The sequence below is a fragment of the Rhinolophus hipposideros genome (assembly GCF_964194185.1).
Source record: "Rhinolophus hipposideros genome assembly, chromosome: 10".
NCBI classification, from domain to species: domain Eukaryota; kingdom Metazoa; phylum Chordata; class Mammalia; order Chiroptera; family Rhinolophidae; genus Rhinolophus; species Rhinolophus hipposideros.
Window position 1 is genome coordinate 27,438,365 of NC_138056.1, and position 22,125 is coordinate 27,460,489.

Below are 22,125 nucleotides of genomic sequence, written 5' to 3' on the forward strand. Positions count from 1 at the left end.
TTATTAAACATTCAGATGGAAATAATTCTTAAAAGCCACCTATTTCAAATCTGTATTGGTTTAGTTGTAAATAACAAAAATCCAACCTGAAGTGATTTCATTTTAAAAACCAAGAAGAAAAGGGAGTGGGAAGAGGGAAGGACTTTAGCAATTTAGAGAGTCCAACAGTTGCACAACCATATCATGGAAATGGCATGGGTACACCAGCTGAGCTTCCAGAACAACTGGGAGCAGGAATGTGAATGCTTCCAGGAGTAGCTCTCAACTCCAGTTTTTTTTATTTTCTCTCTCCAAGTTAGAGTCACTCGTGTTCACATGGGTGGGAATGTATGTCCCTAAGAATTCTTATGTTTTAATGTCTTTCAGACATCGAAGAGGGGTCGAGAGATTTCCTTTTCACATTACAAAAAAGAAAGGAAGGAAGGAAGGAAGGAAGGAAGGAAGGAAGGAAGGAAGGAAGGAAGGAAGGAAGGAAGGAAGGAAGGAAGGAAGGAAGGAAGGAAGAAAGAAAGAAAGAAAGAAAGAAAGAAAGAAAGAAAGAAAGAAAGAAAGAAAGAAAGAAAGAAAGAAAGAAAGAAAGAAAGAAAAGAAATGCATTGGCTTAGATTGGATCAGTCACCTGTAGCCAGGAATAGCCTAGGTTGTATCAGTGTTCTCCCCTGGACCAATCAATTGGGACAAGAGTGGAGCAAAAACTTTAGAGAGGGGAGGCATTTATGAATAACACAACAGATTGCAAAGTGGCCATGTAGGTGGGAATCAGCTCTGGGAGAGCATTGGGCATGGAATGGCCAATAAAAACTCCATTGTTTTGCAGGTAAGTAAACAAAGAGATGAGTTGATTTGTTTTAGCTTATGTGACAAACTAGTAAAACAGCCAAAACTTAACAAATAAAAATCCTCCCCCAAAAAGATAAATATTGATTGCTTTCAGCACGAACTGTATTGATTACATATATATATATATATATATATATATATATATATATACACATATATATGTATATATATATACATATATATGTATATATATATATGTATATATATATATATATATATATATATATAAATTTGTTTAATACAACTACTTTATAAAATAGGTACTAACATGCTCATTTTTCAGATGAGCAAACTGAGGTTCAGAGATTAAGTCAACTTTCTAAGGCTGCATTGCTACTTAGTGTCAGAGCCAAGATTTGTACACAGGTCTGTCCAATTCCAAACTAGTGCTCCTTAAAAACAATAATACTAACAAGTGAATTGTTTTTGTAAAACAGATATGTACTCATAAGCATCCACACAATACAGAAAAACACTTCTGTGCTATGTTTAACACAAAATGACTAAACACCCCAATTCCTTCCACATAGAATTAAAGAATATAATTGACAAAGAATATCTTTCATATATCACTAAGAGAAGACTAAATAAATCAACAAATAAAAAGGGCACAACAGACGATGTTTCCTATTTTCAAATAAAATCATAACATTTAATTTTACTTGAATTTAACTGAAAAGAAAATAGAGTAAAGAGTTGCTGAACCTAGATTTATTTTATTACAAAAGCCCTTAAGTTTACAAACAATTATGAAATGTACAAAAAGGATGAAACCACTTTTAAAAGCAACTATGTTTCAAATTAGGACAGTACTGACCCCTTGCTTTAAAAATAAATTGGTGCACTTGTACTTTTCTACCTCCTGACCTCTTAACCTCATAATTTTGGTGAGTTCTGTTAACTTTACATTTTCAACTTATGTTTGCATGCTGCCTGTAGCCATAATTCCCCATAATTACTCTTAGTTGTACAATTATATGGGTTCCAGGCTTATCACAGTATCTTTCATCAAACTTCTCCCTTACTGATTTTATTTTCAAATCTTGGTTTGGTGGATTTCATCATCAAATAGTTCCTCTTCCCCCAAACTCGTGTGAGCCATATTCCTTGAGAATGCCTGTTGCCTTTAATTTTAGTTTACAGCAGGTTTTAAGAGCTGTTCTTAGGAAGTTTGGGGGCTTCTTGAATCTGTAGCCTAAAGTCTTTCATCAGTTTTGGAAAATTCTCAGACATGTCTCTCCAAATATGACTTTTCCATTTTTTTTTCCATTTCCTCCTTTTGGGACTCTATAATTACACATGAATTAGATTTCTAATTATAACTCCTATGTCTCCTACATTATTTTGTATATTTTCTTTTTGTCTCGCCATGCTTTACTCTGGATATTTCCTTCTGAACTATTTTCTAGTTAACTATTTATCTTTAGCTGTGTATAATCTGCTCTTAAATCAATACACGAAGTTCTTAAGTTTGGGTATTTTTCAGTTCTAGAATTTTTGTTTTACTTCTTACCGTTTTCAGTTCTTTTTTATTTCCTCGCACACATTTATAGCATTTAAATGAATACCCATAAGTTATTTTTATAACGTGCATTTTTCTCTCTCTTTAAAAAAATTATGTCTCGTATCTTCATAACTGGCTATTGTCTGGTTTAGTAATGGACACTGAATATGAAAACTTAAAGAAAAGATTTGTGTACAAATTTTATTTTCCCCCAGAATATTTAAAATTGCTTTTGTTGGGCAGTTAGGGCCTCTAGCATCCAAGTTCTATTTAACCCAGTTTCTAGAGTTAAGATGATTTGAAACTGTCTTTCAGTTCCTCCGTGGCAAGTTGATTTCAAGTTCACCTGTATTTCCCAAAAGACTGTCAAAAGTTCTGTTAAGTTTCTCTGCAGCCACTTCTGCAACTGGCAATAGGTAGCTACAAAGCTGGGCTAACTTCTTTGGGTATCCTTCTTCTCCTGGGTATTTTTCACTGCCTTACTACTAGCTAGACCTCTGATGCTTTCAAAGAGACTTCTTATACAAGAAAATGTTTTCTCCAGGTTTTCTCATTGTTCTTAGTAGGATAGTTGGTGCTAATTATTGTCTTTACTTAATTTGATGTCAATTTTAACATCCAGGAAGATAACCTATACCTTGTGACAAATCACATGAGGCAAGGTCTAGCTTGCTGTGATAAGAGAGAGGAAGCAGATCTAGTGAAGAAATTAGTGTTAGAGAGATAAAGGTACAGGAGTGATTTTAGAGAATGCAATGGAGAACAGATTTTTATGGAAGATCAGCATTATGAAATGCTGCAGGGACCAAGTAAGTCAAGAGAAGATTAGGATATTGGGTCTGGTAATTAAGAGGTCAGCATTAATCCTTAAGAGAACAGTTTCTATAGAGAGTGTACTGGAATCAGATAAATGAAAGGTAAGTGAGAAGTTGGAGGTAGTGTAGACTTTCGTTAAGAAATCAAGTTATGAAAGAAAACAGATTGATGGGTGGTATTTTGGTAAGGAAAACAGACTCAATGTGATTTTAGTCATGATTGTTTGCTTTTAGCATGGGACACTTTTGAGCATGTTTGTAGATTGTAGGAAAGATACGAGCAGAGAATAGATTAAAGACTAGAGGGACCAAGCAAAATCAATTGAAGTAAATCCTGGAAAACATAGAAAGAAAAAGAGCAAGGATAAGCTTTCTGCTGAGACACGGAAGTACAAAATTGAGATAAATAAACAAAAGAATAAATAATCTGATCAAAAAATGGGCAGAAGACATGAAGAAACATTTCTCAAAGAAGATATACAAATGGCCAACAGACATGAAAAGGTGCTCAACATCACTAATCATCAGGGAAATGCAAATCAAAGACACAATGAAATACCACCTCACATTAGTGAAAACGACTATTATAAAAAAATCAACAAATAACATGTGTTGACAGGGATGTGGAGAAAAGGGAACCCTATTGGTGGGACTACAAATTGGTGCAGCCACTATGGAAAACAGTATGGGGATTCTTCAAAAAACTAAAAAGAGATCTATCATATAATCCAACAATTCTACTCAGTTATGTATCCAAAAAAATGGAAACCCTAATTTGAAAAAATATATGCACCCTCATGTTCACTGCAGCATTATTTACCACAGCCAAGATGTGGAAGCAACCTAGGTGTCCATTGACAGAGGAATGGATAAAGAAGATGTGATACACACACACACACACACACACAAACACACACACACACACACATTACTCAGCAGTAAAAAAGAATGGAGTCTTGACATTTGTGACTATACAGATGGACCTAGAGGGTATCATGCTAAATAAAGTACCTGAGACAACTAGTATATGGTTTCCCTTATATGTGGAACCTATTTAAAAAAATGAAGAAACAAAAAAGAAAAACAGATTCATAGAAACAGAGATCAAACAGATGGTTGCCAGAAGGGAGGGGGGTGGGAGGAGAAGGGTGAAAAAGGTGAAGGGGAATATAATCAATAATACTGTAGGGATTATAATCAATAATACTGTAATACATTGGCATGGAGAGAGATGATCACTAGACTTCGTGTGGTGAGCACATTGAAAGGTATATAGAAATCAAATCACTATAGTGTACACCTCAAACTAATAGAATATTGTATACTAACTATATTTAAATTTAAAAAAAAGATTTACAAATGCTAAGATGAAGGTATGGGGGTAGGAATTACATGGGTCTAGTTCTTATCGTGTATATTTCTAGAGTGCTGTAAAAGAAAATCTTGTCATCTAATTCTAAGTGTGAACAAGTCCGCCTACCTTTCACCAGTCATTGTCCCTCTAACACCTGCAATACAATTTTCATTGGTCCTTCTGTCTCGTCGCATCGGCTTTTAGAGTACAGAAGTAGAAGCCATAGCAATCCGCCCTCTCATATGTCACAAAGTACTGATTTCCTGTCCCCCTCAAAATGTTACTTTGGAGAATCTTCGTATAAGGGCCACTTAGGTTGGCCTCTTATTGATATGGAAGTGTAGGAGTTAAAAAAAATTCTCCAATCTAAATAAATGTCAAATAACTTCAGCACTGGTTCTAATTGTTTTTTTCCTTTCCATTTTTCTTTCTTGTAAATGGAAACTCATGGCAATGACTGTGTTCTATATGCTCTGTCAAGGTATAGCCAACACTGATGTGTTAGAGTTATAACTAGGAATAAAATTCCCAAAGAAGAAAACCGACTACAACCCAATCAATTGCTGCTAGTTGCTAGTGACGTACAGGCTGCACTTACCACCACCAGGAATACAGCTTACCTGTCCTTAATCATGGTGCCTGTCCAGAATGTGAGTTACGTTTTGGTAATTCAAACTTTCACTTAAATTCATAGCAACCTGATGAGAATGTACCAATACTATCCCCATTTCAAAGTAAAATAAATGAGGATTCAGGAGATTAAAGAGCATACCCAAGTTCATATATTCAGCTACTGTATGCACACCTGGAATTCAAACTCGTTTTTCTGATTCCAAAGCCAGTAGTGTTCTTTACAATCCTATACAGTCTTCTCCTCAGGTTAACACCTATAATAAATAGTTAGATGATAGTACTTTTCCTTGTGAAAGAATGAGGAATCATACGATTTGTTTAACAATACAAATCCTCATCCTGTGTGAGGCAGACAAGTATTATTGACCAAACCATAAAGATGGAGTTTATTAGATAGAAGCTCTTACTCAAGAATTAGAAATGGAGCATGTCCTCTTGTTTGACTTCAGTTTTCTAGTGTCTGTGCAGTGATATATTTAATAAGGCATATGCTTATGGTAGAATATTTGTTCAGTATTTAAGATAAAGAATTGCCTAAGGAAATGTGACATTACCAAAGAGGCAAACTTCTGCTTTGGGTATCAGAACATTACATTTTATTTCTTTACTTTGCTGTCTAACAATTTTGATAGATTATGTGAGAAAAGAATGAGGTGGTGAAAAAGTCTGTGAAGAATTTTAAGGTTCACATAAATGATAGGTACAGTGAACTATTACCACTGCATCTTGCACAATTAATTCTATTGAACTTTTAGTGTTTTTGAGATTTGATGTTGTAACCAGACTTAAAAAACAACTTATATTAGAACTTTCTCTTAATATTCCTGCAAATCATGCTGAGTGTTACCAAACATTAGTTGGAAATAGTAGCTATAAACAGATGAAATTTGAGAAAATATAAAAATAGTTGCATTTGCCTCTTTAGAATATGATGGTGATTTTTACAAACTATGCTTCATTCAACATTGAACATATGGCATTTAGGTTCTCAGAAAAATATATCTCTGATCAGAATTTCTATCATTATATTTATCCACCACCTTAGAAATTTTCCATTACACTTTAATGTTTATCCCTTTCTAGTATAGAACGTTGTTACACAAAAATATCTATTAGAATACTGCAGCAATCACAAAAATTAAATACAAAGACGGTCACATTAAAATAAATACACAAAATTGTAACCAGAAGAAATTTTTAGTTAATTCTTATCCAATACAAAGATTCTAACATGTAGGGCTTGGTTTCATTCTAATACCAAGAGTACTTGCTGATATTGCCTAATATTTCCTTTTGCAGAGTAAATTTGAAATATATATATATGAATTATGCCAACTGAGGTGACCTTCATTTATGTTTCAAATATATACATATATGTATGTATGTATACATTCGTATAATTATCCCACCATATATATGTGGTGGGATAATCAAGTTTGCGAACTCATCCTGGGAAAGGTGCTACATATCTCATTGCTGAGTATCACTACTGTCACCTTCGAAGTACTCCCCTTGGGAAGCTACGCACCTATGTCAGCACCTAGTCCACCCTTCAAAGCAGTTTTGGAACTCTTTGTCTGGAATGGCCATCAGAGCTGTCATCATATTACCCTTTATGTCTTGAATGCCATCAAAATGTCTTCCTTTCAGTATTTCCTTTATATCAGGGTAAAAAAAGAAGCCACTGGGGGCCAGATCAGGTGAGCAGGGAGGGTGTTCCAATACAGTTATTTGTTTACTGGCTAAAAACTCCCTCACAGACGGTGCCGTGTGCGTTGGTGCATTGCCGTGATGCAAGAGCCATGAATTGTTGGTGAAAAGTTCAGGTCGTCTAACTTTTTCACGCAACCTTTTTAGGGCTTCCAAATAGTAAACTCAGTTAACTGTTTGTCCAATTGATACAAATTCATAATGAATAATCTCTCTAATATAAAAAAAAATGGTTAGAAACATCGCTGCAACAAGTTCATGAACTTAGTTGTCAGACCATGGTGTGTGTGTGTGTGTGTGTGTGTGTGTGTGTGTAAAATATATTTTATTTTTAAACAAATGAAAGTGCTGACACAAATATTGTATTTGTTGTATATTTTGAATTTTCCATTAAGCACTCTCATTATTTTTGGATAAGAGCTTTCAAATGAAAATTATTTTTAAAATTCTGCCACATAGATTCATCATTATCTCTGTTTCTTATTTAAAAATAAAATCAGAAAAAAAGAATTCGAGGATGTGGCTTTTAACATAGCACAGAATTAGCTGTGCCTGGCTATCTGTTAACTAAATTGATGAAATCGTAGAAAAGCAGAGTTTAATAATATTTGCTTGATATTATCATTGAATATACAGAGGGTTCCAAAAAATGTACATATTTTAAGAAAGAAAAACTATTAAAATTGTAATACTCAATATATGCCAATAACAAAAGATGAATACAAGTCACATTAGACTTCATTTACAAGAGGTGCTCAAAGCAGTTACTATCAGCGTCCAGACACTTCTGATTACAGCGAACTACTGTTTGAGCAACACTGACTGGTGTAGTACAAGTACACCCCGGTATTTTTTTGGCACCCCCGGTATTTTTGAAAACTAATAAAAATAGAAAATGTTAAAAATGACAAAATAATGTTTGAAATCACCATAGAAGTTCTAATACCATGTTTTCCCAAAAATAAGACCTAGCCAGACAATCAGCTCTAATGCGTCTCTTGGAGCAAAAGTTTATATCTGTAAATTGGTGCAGCCACTATAGAAAACAGTATGGAGATTCCTCAAAAAACAAAAAACAGAGCTGCCATACAACTCAGAAATACCATTCGAAAAGATATATGCACCCTAATGTCATTGAAGCATTATTTACAATACCTAGGATATTACTCAGCAAGAAAAAAAGAATGCAATCTTGCTATCTGTGACAACATGGATGGACCTGGAGGTCATTATGCCAAGTGAAATAAGTCAGTTAGTGAAAGACAAATACCATACGATTTCATTTACATCTAGAATTTAATATGTAAAACAAATGAACAAACAAAACAAAACAGAAACAGACTCATAGATTCAGAGGACAAACTGATAGTTGCCAAAGGGGAGGGGATGGAGGGATGGGTGGGAAAAACTGAGTGCCACAGGACTGAGTTTGATTCTTTACCTCCACCCCCCCCCAAATAAAACTCATTCATATATATATTATTATGCATCCTACAGCAAATGCTAAGAAGCAGACAAGAATGATTGTGGTACACAGCCTAATTATAGAAAATAGCTAATATCTTTTTACACTACAACATTTTGAAATCAATTTTGTGTTTATGGAAGCAACATATTTTTCATGCATATTATTCAAGATTTTTTTCTGTCAGAGCTTTAGTTTCCTAGGGCTACTGTAACAAATTACCACATATTAGGTGGCTCACAATAGCAGAAATGTATTCTCTGTTCTGGAGGCTGGAAGTCTGAAATCAAGGTGTCAGCTGTCAGCAAAGTTGGTTCTTCTTAAGACTGAGGGAGAATCTGCGCCAGGCTTCTCTCCTAGCTTTTGATGGTGGTCAGATATCTTTGGGGTCCTTTGGCTTGTAGCTGTATCATTGCAGTCTCTGCCTCCATATTCCTGTGGTGTTCTTCCCTGCGTCTCTACCTCTCTTCTCTTCTTACAAGGACACCAGACATTGGATTAAGGGCCTGTCCTGTTCCGGTATCACCTCATCTTAACTACATACGTACATCTGCAATGACCATATTTCCAAGCAAGGTTACATTCTAAGGTTCTGTGAAGGGCACAAATTTTGTGCGGACACCATCCAACCCAATGCAGTCAGTTTCCTTAACATTAAAGGAAAAAAACACCTTATGATACAGGACAAAATATGAGTGATGAAATAAATAAATGAATCATTACGGAATATACGAGTGTGATCTTTTAACTGACTCTGGGTGGTGAACATACAATGTGACATACAGATGATGTATTACAGAATTGTACACCTGAAAACTATGTAACTTTAATAACCATTGTCACCCTAATAAACTTTAATTAAAAAAAATAAAAATCTGAGGGAAAAAAATGAGTGTAACCTTGTATTTTTGAATCAGATACTTGGATGGGAACTTACCTTTGGGATTTTTCTCATTCACAAATATGACTTCCTACAAAGAGAAATTTACAAAATTCTTCAGGAAGGAATCAGGGGATTAATTTAGGTGTATTCATTTGTTTCTAATTTGAGCACATTTTCCCTAGAATTTTCTAATTCTGATTTCACTGCAGAATTGTTCGGATTTGAATAAAGCCTATGAAGTAAAAGCAGTAAACAAGCCTGGGAACTAAAGATATATGTTACGGAGGGAGATAAAGTTAAGTCTGAGTAAACTCAAGTATTTCTTTTTTAAATTTTACTTTTATTTTTTTTTTCCAATTAGGTATTTAATTCTTATCTTTTGTCCCTATAGTTATGTTGACATTTTCTGCACTTGGATTCCCCAATTTAGAATTTGTAATCATTATTTAAAAAATGAATTTTTCCTGTATTTGAATAGTTACTAGGCAAATTAATAGTATATGATTTCAAAAATAGCTCCTTAAGAAAACAATCATTTACATGCACATTTAATCTACACGCCTATGTACCATTTGAATAATTATTTCTTTTTCATCCTTCATATCGTAATTCAAGCACCATGTTGTCAGACCTGGTTCCCTTCAGTAGATGAAATCCCTAATAGATGTTCATATGGTACCCATACTGTTTCTCTGTAGCATTTACCACTATGTCAATTTTATATTAACTTTTGTAACTGTTTAACTACCATCGTTCTCCTCCACTAGACTGTACTCTATAAGACAGGTACTGTGGGATATGTGTATTTTACTCATCTTTGTTTCTCTGACTAGTTCAGTACTTGCTGAATAACTGAATAAACTAGAAGTGCACATTTAAGCATAAAAAATTAATATGTGAATTATGAATCAATCTTATCAATTTGTTTAAAAAATCCTCTACCTAGTGAACTTCTCTTGAATAAACATTTACAATTATAGTTACCATATATAAGTAAAAACATTAAGGGTGCATTGATATTAGCATTTGGAATATATCATATACTTTTCTATTTCAGATAGGCTTGGCTGAATTGTTTTGCATAGCACAATTAAAATATGCAGGGTTCAAATGATAAAAGATTTTATTATTTCTCAAAGACATTCTGGGCTATAATTAAAATAAATAAAATTGAATTTAAACCTAAGTTTTATAAAATTTATTAATTGCTGTAACAGCAATTCTACATTTTTACTTTGTAATACATAAAACAAGGAAAAATCCCTTTAAAACAATGAATACTATAAAAATAATACTTGAGAAGTTAAAAATACATAATGCTTACATTTGAGGAAGTTACAGTGATATTGATATTAATTATTGCCAATTAGGAAAATTAAAATTCATTCCATGATCATTATTAAGTATTTGAGCCACAGAAAGTCTGTTGCAAATCTGAATATCTACCGGTAAATTCAGAATTTAGGGCATGTACATGTAATTATAATCTCTCTCTTTTGACAGCTTAAGTTTACATATTTAGATAAATATACCTGGTATTCTTTTTTTAATTTCCTGGCTAGAGAAAGGACTGTATTTCAAAAGTCAAACATAATGCTAAAATAAACACGTTAATCCAGTTTGGAGATGCTGTTGCTCCCTAAGTTGAACTTTCTGTGTCATGTGAGTATTTCCTACATTTTCTAATGGAAAGAAAAAAAAGCTAAATATCCTCAATTTCCACACATATGTCGTACATCTCCCTCCTATATGTATCCCATACTTCCTTGTATTAAGCTGTGCAGGAATATCATATGAAAAAATTAAGAGAAACTGTGAGGGAAAACTTGAAGGTTCAGATGATAATGACTTTCTCATAATTTGATAGCTGCTCTAAGCTTGGCTGAGCGCCCTCTGGGGTTTTCCTGTACATCCTGTTCTTCTGGAGTAAGTACCTTCTTGTGTATCAATTCCCACATTAAAGGGGCCCTTCCTGTAGAATCTCCTTCCTTGTTTTCGTGATCTGAACTCAACTGCGATGTTTGTTTCACCTTCTGTCTAACACTCAGGTTAAACCTTTCTGTCATGCTTATCCCAAGCAAGAATCGTTTGACAATGCGATCCTCCAGTGAATGGAAAGAGAGGGCAACGAGGCGACCACCGGGTCTCAGAAACTTCTGAGCTGTCTTCAGTCCTGTGTAAAGTTCATTGAGTTCATTGTTCACAAATATGCGAATAGCTTGGAAAGTCTTGGTAGCAATATGGGTAGATCGTTGTAGCAAGTCTTTTCGGGCATAAATAGCAGAAGGAGGAAATGCACCTGTGAACAGATTTTGTGAAAACAGGAAAAGAGGACACATAATGTTAATATTTTCCACTGTAAATCTACTGGGTTGTGTTGCGTGTGTGTATATATTTGTGGAACCGCATTTCCTTAGAAAATTGTGGTATTTCATCTAAACTTCCCCATTTTATTTGAAAGCATTCTAACATGGCTTAAAACTATTGTGTCAGAAACATTTTTCATAACTCATAAAAGAAATGGAGTCAAACGGGGAAAGAAAAAAAGAGAACTCTCTGCTACAAAAAGTTCAATGGCTCCCAAATAGAACAAAGAAAATTGCACCTAGGCACATTATAATCAAACTACTACAAGCAAAAAATAATCAGAAAAATCTTGACTACAACAAATAAAAACAACACATTACTTAAAGGAAGTGAAAAGTCAACCCAAAGAATGGGGGAAATATGCAAATTATATATCTGATAATAGATTTGTATTTAGAATATGTAAAAGAAGCAAATAAACATGTATACTATCTACATATTTTAAATCCGGCAGATTGAACCAGACATGCCCCATCTAGTTTTCAATACAAACAAAAAACGTTTATTTTTAAACAAATCAATAAATGTAAACTGATCTTAGATTTATCCTATTGGAACACAAATACGATATTAAAGCATAATATTCAATGCATTTATACAGAAATTTGTATTTGATTTAGGAGCTCATTCCTAGAGAATATTATCCCATAGAGAAGTAATCTTTCCAGTCCAGATTTTCTATGAACGAAGATCTGAAAGCATGACTGCAGTCCTGGCACTTGGGACTCCTTAGCATGTTTCTTACAGCAAAGTAAATTATACAAGGTTTGTACCTTAGTTCACATTTTAGTAATTTGGAGGTGCACTAGCAAAGCGCATTAAGACACACCTGATTAATATTCTCATGGAATTGGATCAGAGAATGGGAGAAACAATGTATCAGGGTTCACTCTTTCCTCTATAAAACCTACTTTGCTGAAAGGCTTGAAAATGTTAGCCACTAGGAAATTTATCTTCCAACAACCAGGTCTGTCACAAACAAAATGTCAAAATCAAAGCGGAAGATACTATTCAATTTCTCCATTTGGCAGAGAAAGACTTTGGTCACTGAGAAATGCGTTTCAAAACATCCTAAGTATGTGAACAAACATGGAATTCTTCATATTTTAGAACCTGAATTTAGAGGAGACTTCAGGAAGGTTGCATTCCTGAATACCTTGTATGATTCAAACATTACATAATTCAACATTAATTTTCTTAAAGGAGAAATGTAATACAAAATACAGTTTATTGCTCATGGGTTTAACGTAAAATAGGAGGTAAACATTCATGAAGCATATGAATTAACAAATACTATGGGATATTTTTGCTTTAATGCTTAAAATATTCTTTTCTTAACATTATCTCTAATATTTTATAGAAATTGAAAGCATGGCTCAGTGTGGTAATTGCTTAGTTTTTTTTGGCATTTTATCACATTTTAAAGATATATATTCGAGGATGTGGTTTTTAAACATAGCACAGAATTAGCTGTGCCTGGCTATATGTTAACTAAATTGATGAAATCGTAGAAAAGCAGAGAGTTTAATAAATATTTGCTTGATATTATCATTGAATATACAGAGGGTTCCAAAAAAATGTACATATTTTAAGAAAGAAAAACTATTAAAATTGTAATACTCAATATATGCCAATAACAAAAGATGAATACAAGTCACATTAGACTTCATTTACAAGAGGTGCTCAAAGCAGTTACTATCAGCATCCAGACACTTCTGATTACGGCGAACTACTGTTTGAGCAACACTGACTGGTGTACTTGTACACGAGTACAAGTACACCCCGGTATTTTTTTGGCACCCCCGGTATTTTTGAAAACTAATAAAAATAGAAAAGTTTAAAAATGACAAAATAATGTTTGAAATCACCATAGAAGTTCTAATACCATGTTTTCCCAAAAATAAGACCTAGCTGGACAATCAGCTCTAATGCGTCTCTTGGAGCAAAAGTTTATATAAGACCTGGTCTGATATTATAGTAAAATATCAGACCAGGTCTTATATTAATTTTTGCTCCAAAAGATGCATTGGTGCTGATTGTCTGGCTAGGTCTTATTTTTGGGGAAACATGGTATAAACAACAGAATTAGTTCATTTGACATGACAAAGTATTGTGGCATTTCTGTTTACTAGCTAAAATGGCACCTTCCTATGGCAGAATTACTGTTTATAATTCATTCAGCCAGCTAGCTATGAATCTATGATTCCTGACTAATTCCTTTAATTGAGGGAATCTGTTTTAATTTTATTCACAAAAAGTGAGACTTTATTAATATTTAATATGATGTAACTTCAAGTTCATATAATTTATATTCACATTAGGTAGATCCACACTATATATAAATCTGAAGCTAATAGCTTAACCCCACTGTGATGAGACAAGCTTTTCTTTATAAGGTCTAATTAGGTCTTGCCAATGTCATATCATGGAGAAAGAAAATAAGAGCTTTCATTTATATTTAGGAACGGATGGTCCTGAACAGGATTAACTCCAATCCATGAAACTTTTCTTCGGGGCTGTTTTACCTTTGTTCAGGGAATCCTAATCTGGACTACGTCCAGTGGGTTTCCTCAAAATAATTTCCTCAAGTCAACTTCCTCAGGTCCTATCTTTAGAGACCAGGAGGCGACAAGGGACTGCAATGGGCAACATGTTTTGAGGAGCTTTTAGGTGCTGTTTTAGGGATCAAAAGCACATATCCTGCCTTTTTTTAGATAGACTGAATTTCCAGGGCTACCGTTCCTTTATAGTGGCACTTTTGTGTCTGTAATTTACAGGAAGAAAGGCTGTCAATGCAGATTGTGTAAAATGAAATAAAAAAGAAACAAAAGAATATAAAACAGCATATGGTAATAGAAATTAAAGCAGTAAAACAAAACATCAACTGGCAATGGTGCAAACACTCAAAATGACAACAACAACAAAAGACAATCTTACTATTAAGGATGAAGCAAGGTTCTTTGAATTAGAAAGTTAAAGACAATCAGTAAATGTCTTGTGCCTCTGAGGCAGCAATAATGGGCTTCCTTGTGAAAGTCACTGGTTAGAGAGCAAGGGACAGTTGTCTTATACACACACAAGGTAGGGACATTTGCCTACAAGTAGCCAGGAAAAAAAAGATTAAAAAACTACACCAGATCCAGTGCCTACCTATGGACTGGACTCTGAATCAGGCCCTAGGAAGAAAAATATTAGTGAGGCCTGGCCCCTGCCCTTGAGGAGCTCACTGTCCTGCAATCCTTCTTTTAACCTCTTTCTTATCTCCCATATCCTGTTATCAAAAATAGAAACTGGTCTCTGCTTTTCCATTTCCTGAGTTTAATCACAGAATCTTGAATGGCTAATTCATTTGATTAAGGCATAGAGTAGGTAAGACAGAAAATATGGACTCGATCACAATTTGGGCCATTTGGTTTGGTACTGAGAGAAAATCTTTTCGTGTTTTATAAGTCCATCAATGGATTTAGTTAACACTGGGCCAACATATATTAGTTCTAAGTGGGTAGAGGTGTGCTTACTCCTAAGTGTAGCACTTATCACGCTTTACTGTAATTATTAGTTTACTTCGCTGTCGGATTCACTTGATTCTGATCTTGTGAACAGGAACTATTTATTGTTCACTCTTACATCCCTCGTACTTAATAGGGAAGCTTATGATTCTAAACCCTGACTGTATAACAGTCACCCGTGGAGCTTTTAAAAAAAATAAAGATGCCTGGCTCTAGTCCAGACCTATTGAATTCATTTCAGGGGTTTATTGCACAGGAATTACTACTTTTAAAAAGCTTCACAGAGGATTTTGACTTGCAGCCAAGATTAAAAACTATTATAGTAAACACTCAGTAAATGATTGTTGAAAAGATAATGAATAGATAATGAAAAAAAAAAACACACCAAAAAATTAAATGGATAAATAAATAAAAATCCAGAACCATTACCACAGAGAATTTCATCCACATCATTGGATAGATATATGATGAGTATAATATTTATCACATCAATGAGTGACTAAAAGAAGAGCATAATATTTTTAGTCACAAAAAACATTATGAACAGAATGTAAAATTAATCTCATAAAATAGGCCCCGTCTTATATGCTATTTTTTGGGCAAATGTGATTGTGGGTACAAAATTATAACTTTAATGGGGCAATTGAATTCTCAAATTTACTGCTAATTTTATTGTTTCAGTACAACTGTTTGCATGTGTTAAGTGATACCTGGATGCTGATTGGGAATGTCTTTAATGAACCAATTATTTGCACAAGCAATAGAGAACCTGCAAGTAATTTTAACCTTAGGAAATGCAAGCTTGCAGGTCCTTATTATCTGATGTGAACAAATGTACAACGTGCATTTTATTTTCACATATTTCTTTTAAAGAATAAAATAATACATGAGAAACTAATGGTAAAATTTGGAAATTGATGTTTAAGTAAATTCATGAAGATCTTCTGTGATTTAAGTTCATTTTCTTGCCCCCCAAAATTAATGCACAATATGGTTGAGAATTTATGTAAGCTTTATTTCACTTAATGCCTATGACATCCTAAACCACAAGTTTTCTCAATTCTTCAAAATAACCAAACCATTTTTCTCCTAATACTTTAAAATAGCAAGATCACGTCAGTAAAACTGATTACAAAAAGAAATTAAAAGCTAATGTACATTTACTATCAAAGAAATTAAAAGCTAATATACATTTACTATCAAGTATACTTTTTAAAATGTACATTTAAAAGTAAAGGTACAGTAAACACACTATACGTTCTAATTTCAGTATAATTTTGAGACGTTATTTAGCATTTACTTCTCTCATAATAATGTTGGGAATATTAATGACATAAGAGATTGAGCTAGCTGTTCAAGAAGATTGCAAAAGAGTTCGGCTTCCTTAAAGATCCCCATTCTCCATGCTGTTGTTGGTATGTTGTAGGTTCCTGAAAGTTTCATATCCTTCCTCTTTCCTTTCTCTCATATCACCAAATTCTGACAATTTTACTATCTGGAATGTGTCCAGAGAAACCCACCACTTCTCACCAACTCCACTGCTGTCATCTTTTCTACAAAGTCACCAGACTGATCCTTTTTGTACAATATTTAGATCATGCCATTCCACTGTTCAACATGTCCAGTGTCTTCCTATCACATGAAATAGAAATTGAAGTTCTCACCTTGGCCAAGTGTCCCTGTCATATGCAACCTTTGCTTACTAGCGTTACCATTTCTCTGACTTCATCTCCTGACCTCGAGCTGTGTATTCTTAACTGAACCATGGCATGGTCCTGTCTGGACCCTTTGACTTGTACCTAGAATATCTGCCTTCACATGCTTGGGTGGCTTACGCTCTCCTTCATTCAGGTCTGATCTCAAACATCATAGAATTAGAAGGGAAGTCTCTGACTACATTTACGAAGTTAGTACACTATACTAGAGTCTCCTTATACTGTTTTATTTTTTTCTCATAATACCTTATCAAGGACAAATATCTTTTTGTTTACCATCTGTCTTCCTCCAACAGAATTATGTATATACACTCAGTGAAAACAGAGACTTGGTTCACTGCTATGAATTCTTTGCACCAAGAAGAGTTAGTGCATTGAAAGAAATTGCCTTTTCTACTTTAAAGTTGTATTATTGTTAAAAAAAAATCAAAAATATATTTTACCAGTTTTATATGAAGTAAAACGTTAATGTCACTACTCCTAAAAAACTCCACCCCAGAGACAACTAACAGGTTTACTTTCTAGCTTTTTTCTTAACAGGCATCCATGACATTTTTTAAATAAATGTACATGCATTTTGTGAGAAGGGGATGGTCTACATATCCCCTGCAGGTCTGACCTGCACCTTGCTGTTTACTTACCTTACTTTAAAAAATAATTTGTTACATAGATGCACTTCACCTTGTTTGTTCTTTCAACAATTTCTACTGTCAAGTACAGCACCAGCTAACTAGGTATACAATGATAATTAAGACTGAGGCAGTCTCTACTCATGGATCTAACTTCATCTAACTGGTGAAGCTCATATTGCCAACGCAGTGGGGATATTTAGGATGTTTTCTAATTTTGAAAGCCCCAAAAACGCTGCAGCGTACATGTGAACTGCACATTTAAATTTCTGCATGGCAGAAAAACTACAAAGTAAAAAGACAATCATAATCTAGGAAAAATATTTGTAACTGTATGTGAACCTGTAAGAGTAGGATTAGAGTTGTGAGGTCAAAGGCTATTTATGTCCATTTAAACTTGGATCAATACTTCCATATTTACTCTCTAAACAGAGTGTATCAATTTACTTCCATCAATAGTATACGAGAGAGAGTCCATCTCCCCAGATCCTCTCTATTACTAGAAACTATCACTCTTTTTAACCTTGACGAGAGTCTAATAGTAGCAAATAATAGCGTATAGTTGTTTTAATATGTGTTTCTTTGGCAATTAGCAGAATTGGGCATCTTTTCAAATCTAATGGCCATTTGATTTCAGCTATGAATTGCTTGAACAAACCTTTTGTCCATATACTTAACGTGATGTTGCTTTTATCTTTATTGATTTGGAAGAACTATTTATAAAATAAGGATAATAACCCTTTGTCTCTCATATATAGTTGCAAATATTGTTTCCGAATTGTGATTGTCTTTTCACATTGTAGAGTTTTTCTGCAATATAGAAAATTAAAAATTTCTCTATAAAAATTTCTATCTAGACTTTTTTTCATGTCTTTTAGATTTTATCAAATTTATGAAGGCTTCCCCCATTCCAAGATTATAGAGAATCAACTCTATGTTTTTCTGGTATACTTCTGGTTTTATTTCTTATATTTAAATATTTAAATCACAGACAATTTATTTTTTAGTGTGGTATAAGGCATGGATCTAACTTCATTTTTTTAAAAACTATATAGTCAATTGTTCTATTTATTAAACAGTACATTGTTTTCCCTACTCATCTGAAGTACCACTTTCATTATATACTACATTTTTATATGCAAACAGATCTCCTTCTGATTCTCAGTTGTGTTCCACTGATGCATTTCTCCATTTTTCTGCCAATACCAGATGATCACTTCTTTTTATCTTCCCAGCACATTTTGCGGTCGGTGGGGGGGTAAGTCCCTCTCCCACCATTGCCTTTCTTTGAAATTTTCTTGGGTATTCTCACACATTTATAATTCCAAATTAAAATTAGAAACAATAAAGTGTATCCTAATAAACATTGTGATTGGAATTGCAGTAAGTTTCTAAACTGATCTGGATAAAACTTACACTATCATAATATCAAAACCATCCAGGGGACATAGTATTCCAATTAATATTTTACATGTTCTTCATTAAAGTTTTATAGTTGTCTTCACCTAAGTCATGCTCAGGCTATTGGTAAGCGCTATGTTTATACATATACATTTTATAGGTTGGTGTAAAAGTAATTGTGGTTTTGCAATTATTTTTAACCTTTTAAACCGCAATTACTTTTGCACCAACCTAATAATATTCTCTATGGAAATGCATAACAAATGACAATACTTATATTAAGACAACATAGTGTAGTAGAATTGGCACTGAACTTTAGAAAGGAGAAACTCGATTCAATGATCACATCTTTTACTATTTTTGATGTGGGACAATAAAACTTTTGAACTTGTTTCCCTACTGGAAGATGAGATGATAACACTTCTTATCAAATACAGAAATGTTTAGGAACACCTAGCATATACTTGGCATAAAGTAGTCACTTTATGAATGTCACTCACACATTTATCTCCTTACAATTCACAGTTGTAAAATGGAGTAGGTGATGAGGGTATTTGATATATTAATATGAAGGTTCTGCCAAACTAATTATACTTTCATTCTAGACTAATACAGTAGGTGAGCTAGAAGGCTGTTGATAACCTCTGAAGTGTCTGAGTAATGCATATTGGATTTAGGGATCAGATTAAACAACCTCAGCATCCAAAATGAAGTATAAAATTTTTCTCATATACAAATTAATGGTACACCTCTAACTTTACAAAGTAGTATTTAGGCCCTAAAAGTCTGAAGACTTAGCATGGCACAGTAATGAGAAATCATTTATTTTATCATTATTAACTTTAGTTTGATATTGACCATTTAATAACTGATGCTAAGAATTGTAAGAACCCTAATTTCATTAACCTAAACCTTCCAGGTTCATTTACCTAGCCAGGAGATTATTTTTCATAATTAAATTTCTAGATTCCTCTTGCCACCTAAGCACGCAGTTTATACTCTGGCATTTTAAGCACAAAATTTTTTCTCTATTCCTTTGCTCTAGTTTTTATGGAGCACACCTTTCTGCACAGGTTATCTTCTTTTTCTTAAGCATTATTCCACAAATATCAAATGTATTTGTGAGTCCATTTAAACCATGCTCTTTGTTTTCACAGCTATGAAAAACCCAGTATATTTAGTCCATTTATTAAATGAATGGAATGTGAGGCTACTAGAAATTGTTTAAATAAAAACTGGCACCAACAATACTTGGTAACATTCAGTAATTATATCCTGTATAATAATACACGATTCATTTAGCCAATATTTGCGATGCACAATGTACTAAACAATGGGGATTAAAACGTTTATGAAGACATAGTTCTTGCCCTCAAGAAATTCAATGAGGAGAATGATATGTAAATATAGGGAGAAGACTTAAAAGGAAGGATTGTACACACTATTAAGAAAGCTGAAAGAGAAAAAGGAATCTTGACCCGCATGTAGACAACATTTTCCAAAGTATCGTTCTGGGGAACCAGTGACCTTGTGAACTATAGCATTTTCCATCCCCAACCAAACAACAATGTCTCTGTTGACAAGTGAGTTTGAGAAATGCATCAGGCAACACTAGTTTTGGTAGACCCACAGTGCCCGTTAGCACAGTTGAGCTCTGAAGATAACTATTTACCTAGCATTTCTAAGCTTTTTGAAACAGAAACAGAAACTTTTAATTTTTAATAACAACTATCTATTCCATATAATGTTTTCTGGGTAACATACTTGAGACAATAACACAAAAAGTAGGTTTTGTGTTAATCACTTTCTATGTATCTTATGTTATTAAATCCCTATAGTAATTCTGAGAGATAAGAAGTAAATGTCGTTATTTCCACTTAAAGGTGAAAAATTGAGGGGTTAAATATCTCCTCCCAACTTCACAGGAGTCAAATGGAAACTAAGCTCTTTTTAACACGAAGTCCATCCTTACACCCCCTTTTTTTGTGAGACAGAGTGAACCTCACTTCCCCAGAAAAAGGCATAACATTTCTGGCTAGTTCACCCAAGAAACATACTCTGGGAAGCCCAGGTCAGCATTAGTTCATTTAAAACAAATTTATTTTATTAGTTTGTAATTTTTTCAAACTCTGAGGGTGTTCTTGAGTTTTCTTGTCTGTAAGTGTACTCAAAGCAAGGGAACAATTTTAAGATGGCATGTTTACTAAACCATATCATCTCCTTTTTCCTGATTAGAATTTAAGGAAGTTAAGATGAAATCAAATGGTTTAGAGTGATTTCCAGAAGCTCTGATTCCATGTCTGGTGTTTTATATAACAATCTCATTTTCTGGGAGAAAACCAGCGTGGAATCTTTACTCGGAGCCTGAATAGCCTTTTACTGAGAGATGTTGTAATGGAACCCAAATCACTTTGCATCAAGTTGCAAGAGTTTGGCTTTCTCACCACATTTCCCTTGGGGAAATGTGTATTGTCAGGCCTAGAGACTTTGCATCTGGTGAAGGCGGCAACTGCCCTGGTCTCCTACCCTGGGAACGGTAATGAATACCTTTGGCTTTTGTCCTTTTTGTTCTATTGAAAATAATGTATTGTTAGCTCAGGCTATTAGACCATGAATTTGTCTCTCTTTCTCATCAGTTTTCTTGATAGTGGGCTTAAAAAAGTAACAGTTGCTACTGCTGCCATTATCAAAAGACTTTTGGGCAAGTAGTGATTACCATGTTTTTGATTCAGAATCTAGACTCATCAAATGAAGTGTATACGGGGCTTTTCCTGACTCACTTGCTAGGGAGGGGGCCATTTACAGTTGTTTTTATGTTCAAAAAATGAGTGCTTAATATTCTACAGCTATGCAAAACGAGGTGACAAGCTTGTGTACAGTTAGATATAAAGGGATCAGATGGCTAAAACCTTGGAAAATTAAACCCAGATCCTTCTACTTTTTTCTTTAAAGCTTCTTAAGTAATGTTGCGAGAAGAATGAAAGATTTTCCATACATTTGTTATTATGTTTTTCTTGTAAACACATGATTTTAGCAATGTCAGAGCAATGCTCCTTGCTCTCATTCTCAGTCTAGAATGCCCTTCCCCCTCTACTTACAGTTTACGTCTACTCATCCTTAATAATCACTAAAGTGTCATTTTTCCCAGGAAGCTTTTGCAATGACCTGTTTGTATATATCCCATCAAACTATTTACTACTCTACACTATTTGTCTGTCAACCTCTACTAGGCTGTAAAAGGTCCAAAAACTTTTATTTTCCTTTATATCTCCACTCCCAAGTCGAAATCCAAAAAATAAG

General features: G+C 34.0%; 1 protein-coding gene across 2 annotated transcripts in view; it reads right to left on the minus strand.

Annotated features, from left to right (window-relative positions):
• The window catches only part of METTL15 (methyltransferase 15, mitochondrial 12S rRNA N4-cytidine), a 209,925-nt gene that overhangs the window by 24,323 nt on the left and 163,477 nt on the right, over window positions 1-22,125 (minus strand). The window contains exon 7 of one of the 2 annotated variants that reach the window (XM_081064014.1): window positions 8,142-11,503. The exons of the other annotated variant lie outside the window; for it this stretch is intronic. Within the exon in view, the coding sequence (XP_080920140.1) occupies window positions 11,058-11,503 (446 nt within the window). The 3' untranslated portion in view covers window positions 8,142-11,057. Of the gene's footprint in view, window positions 1-8,141; window positions 11,504-22,125 lie in introns of those variants that run through there. 2 annotated transcript variants of the gene reach the window in all.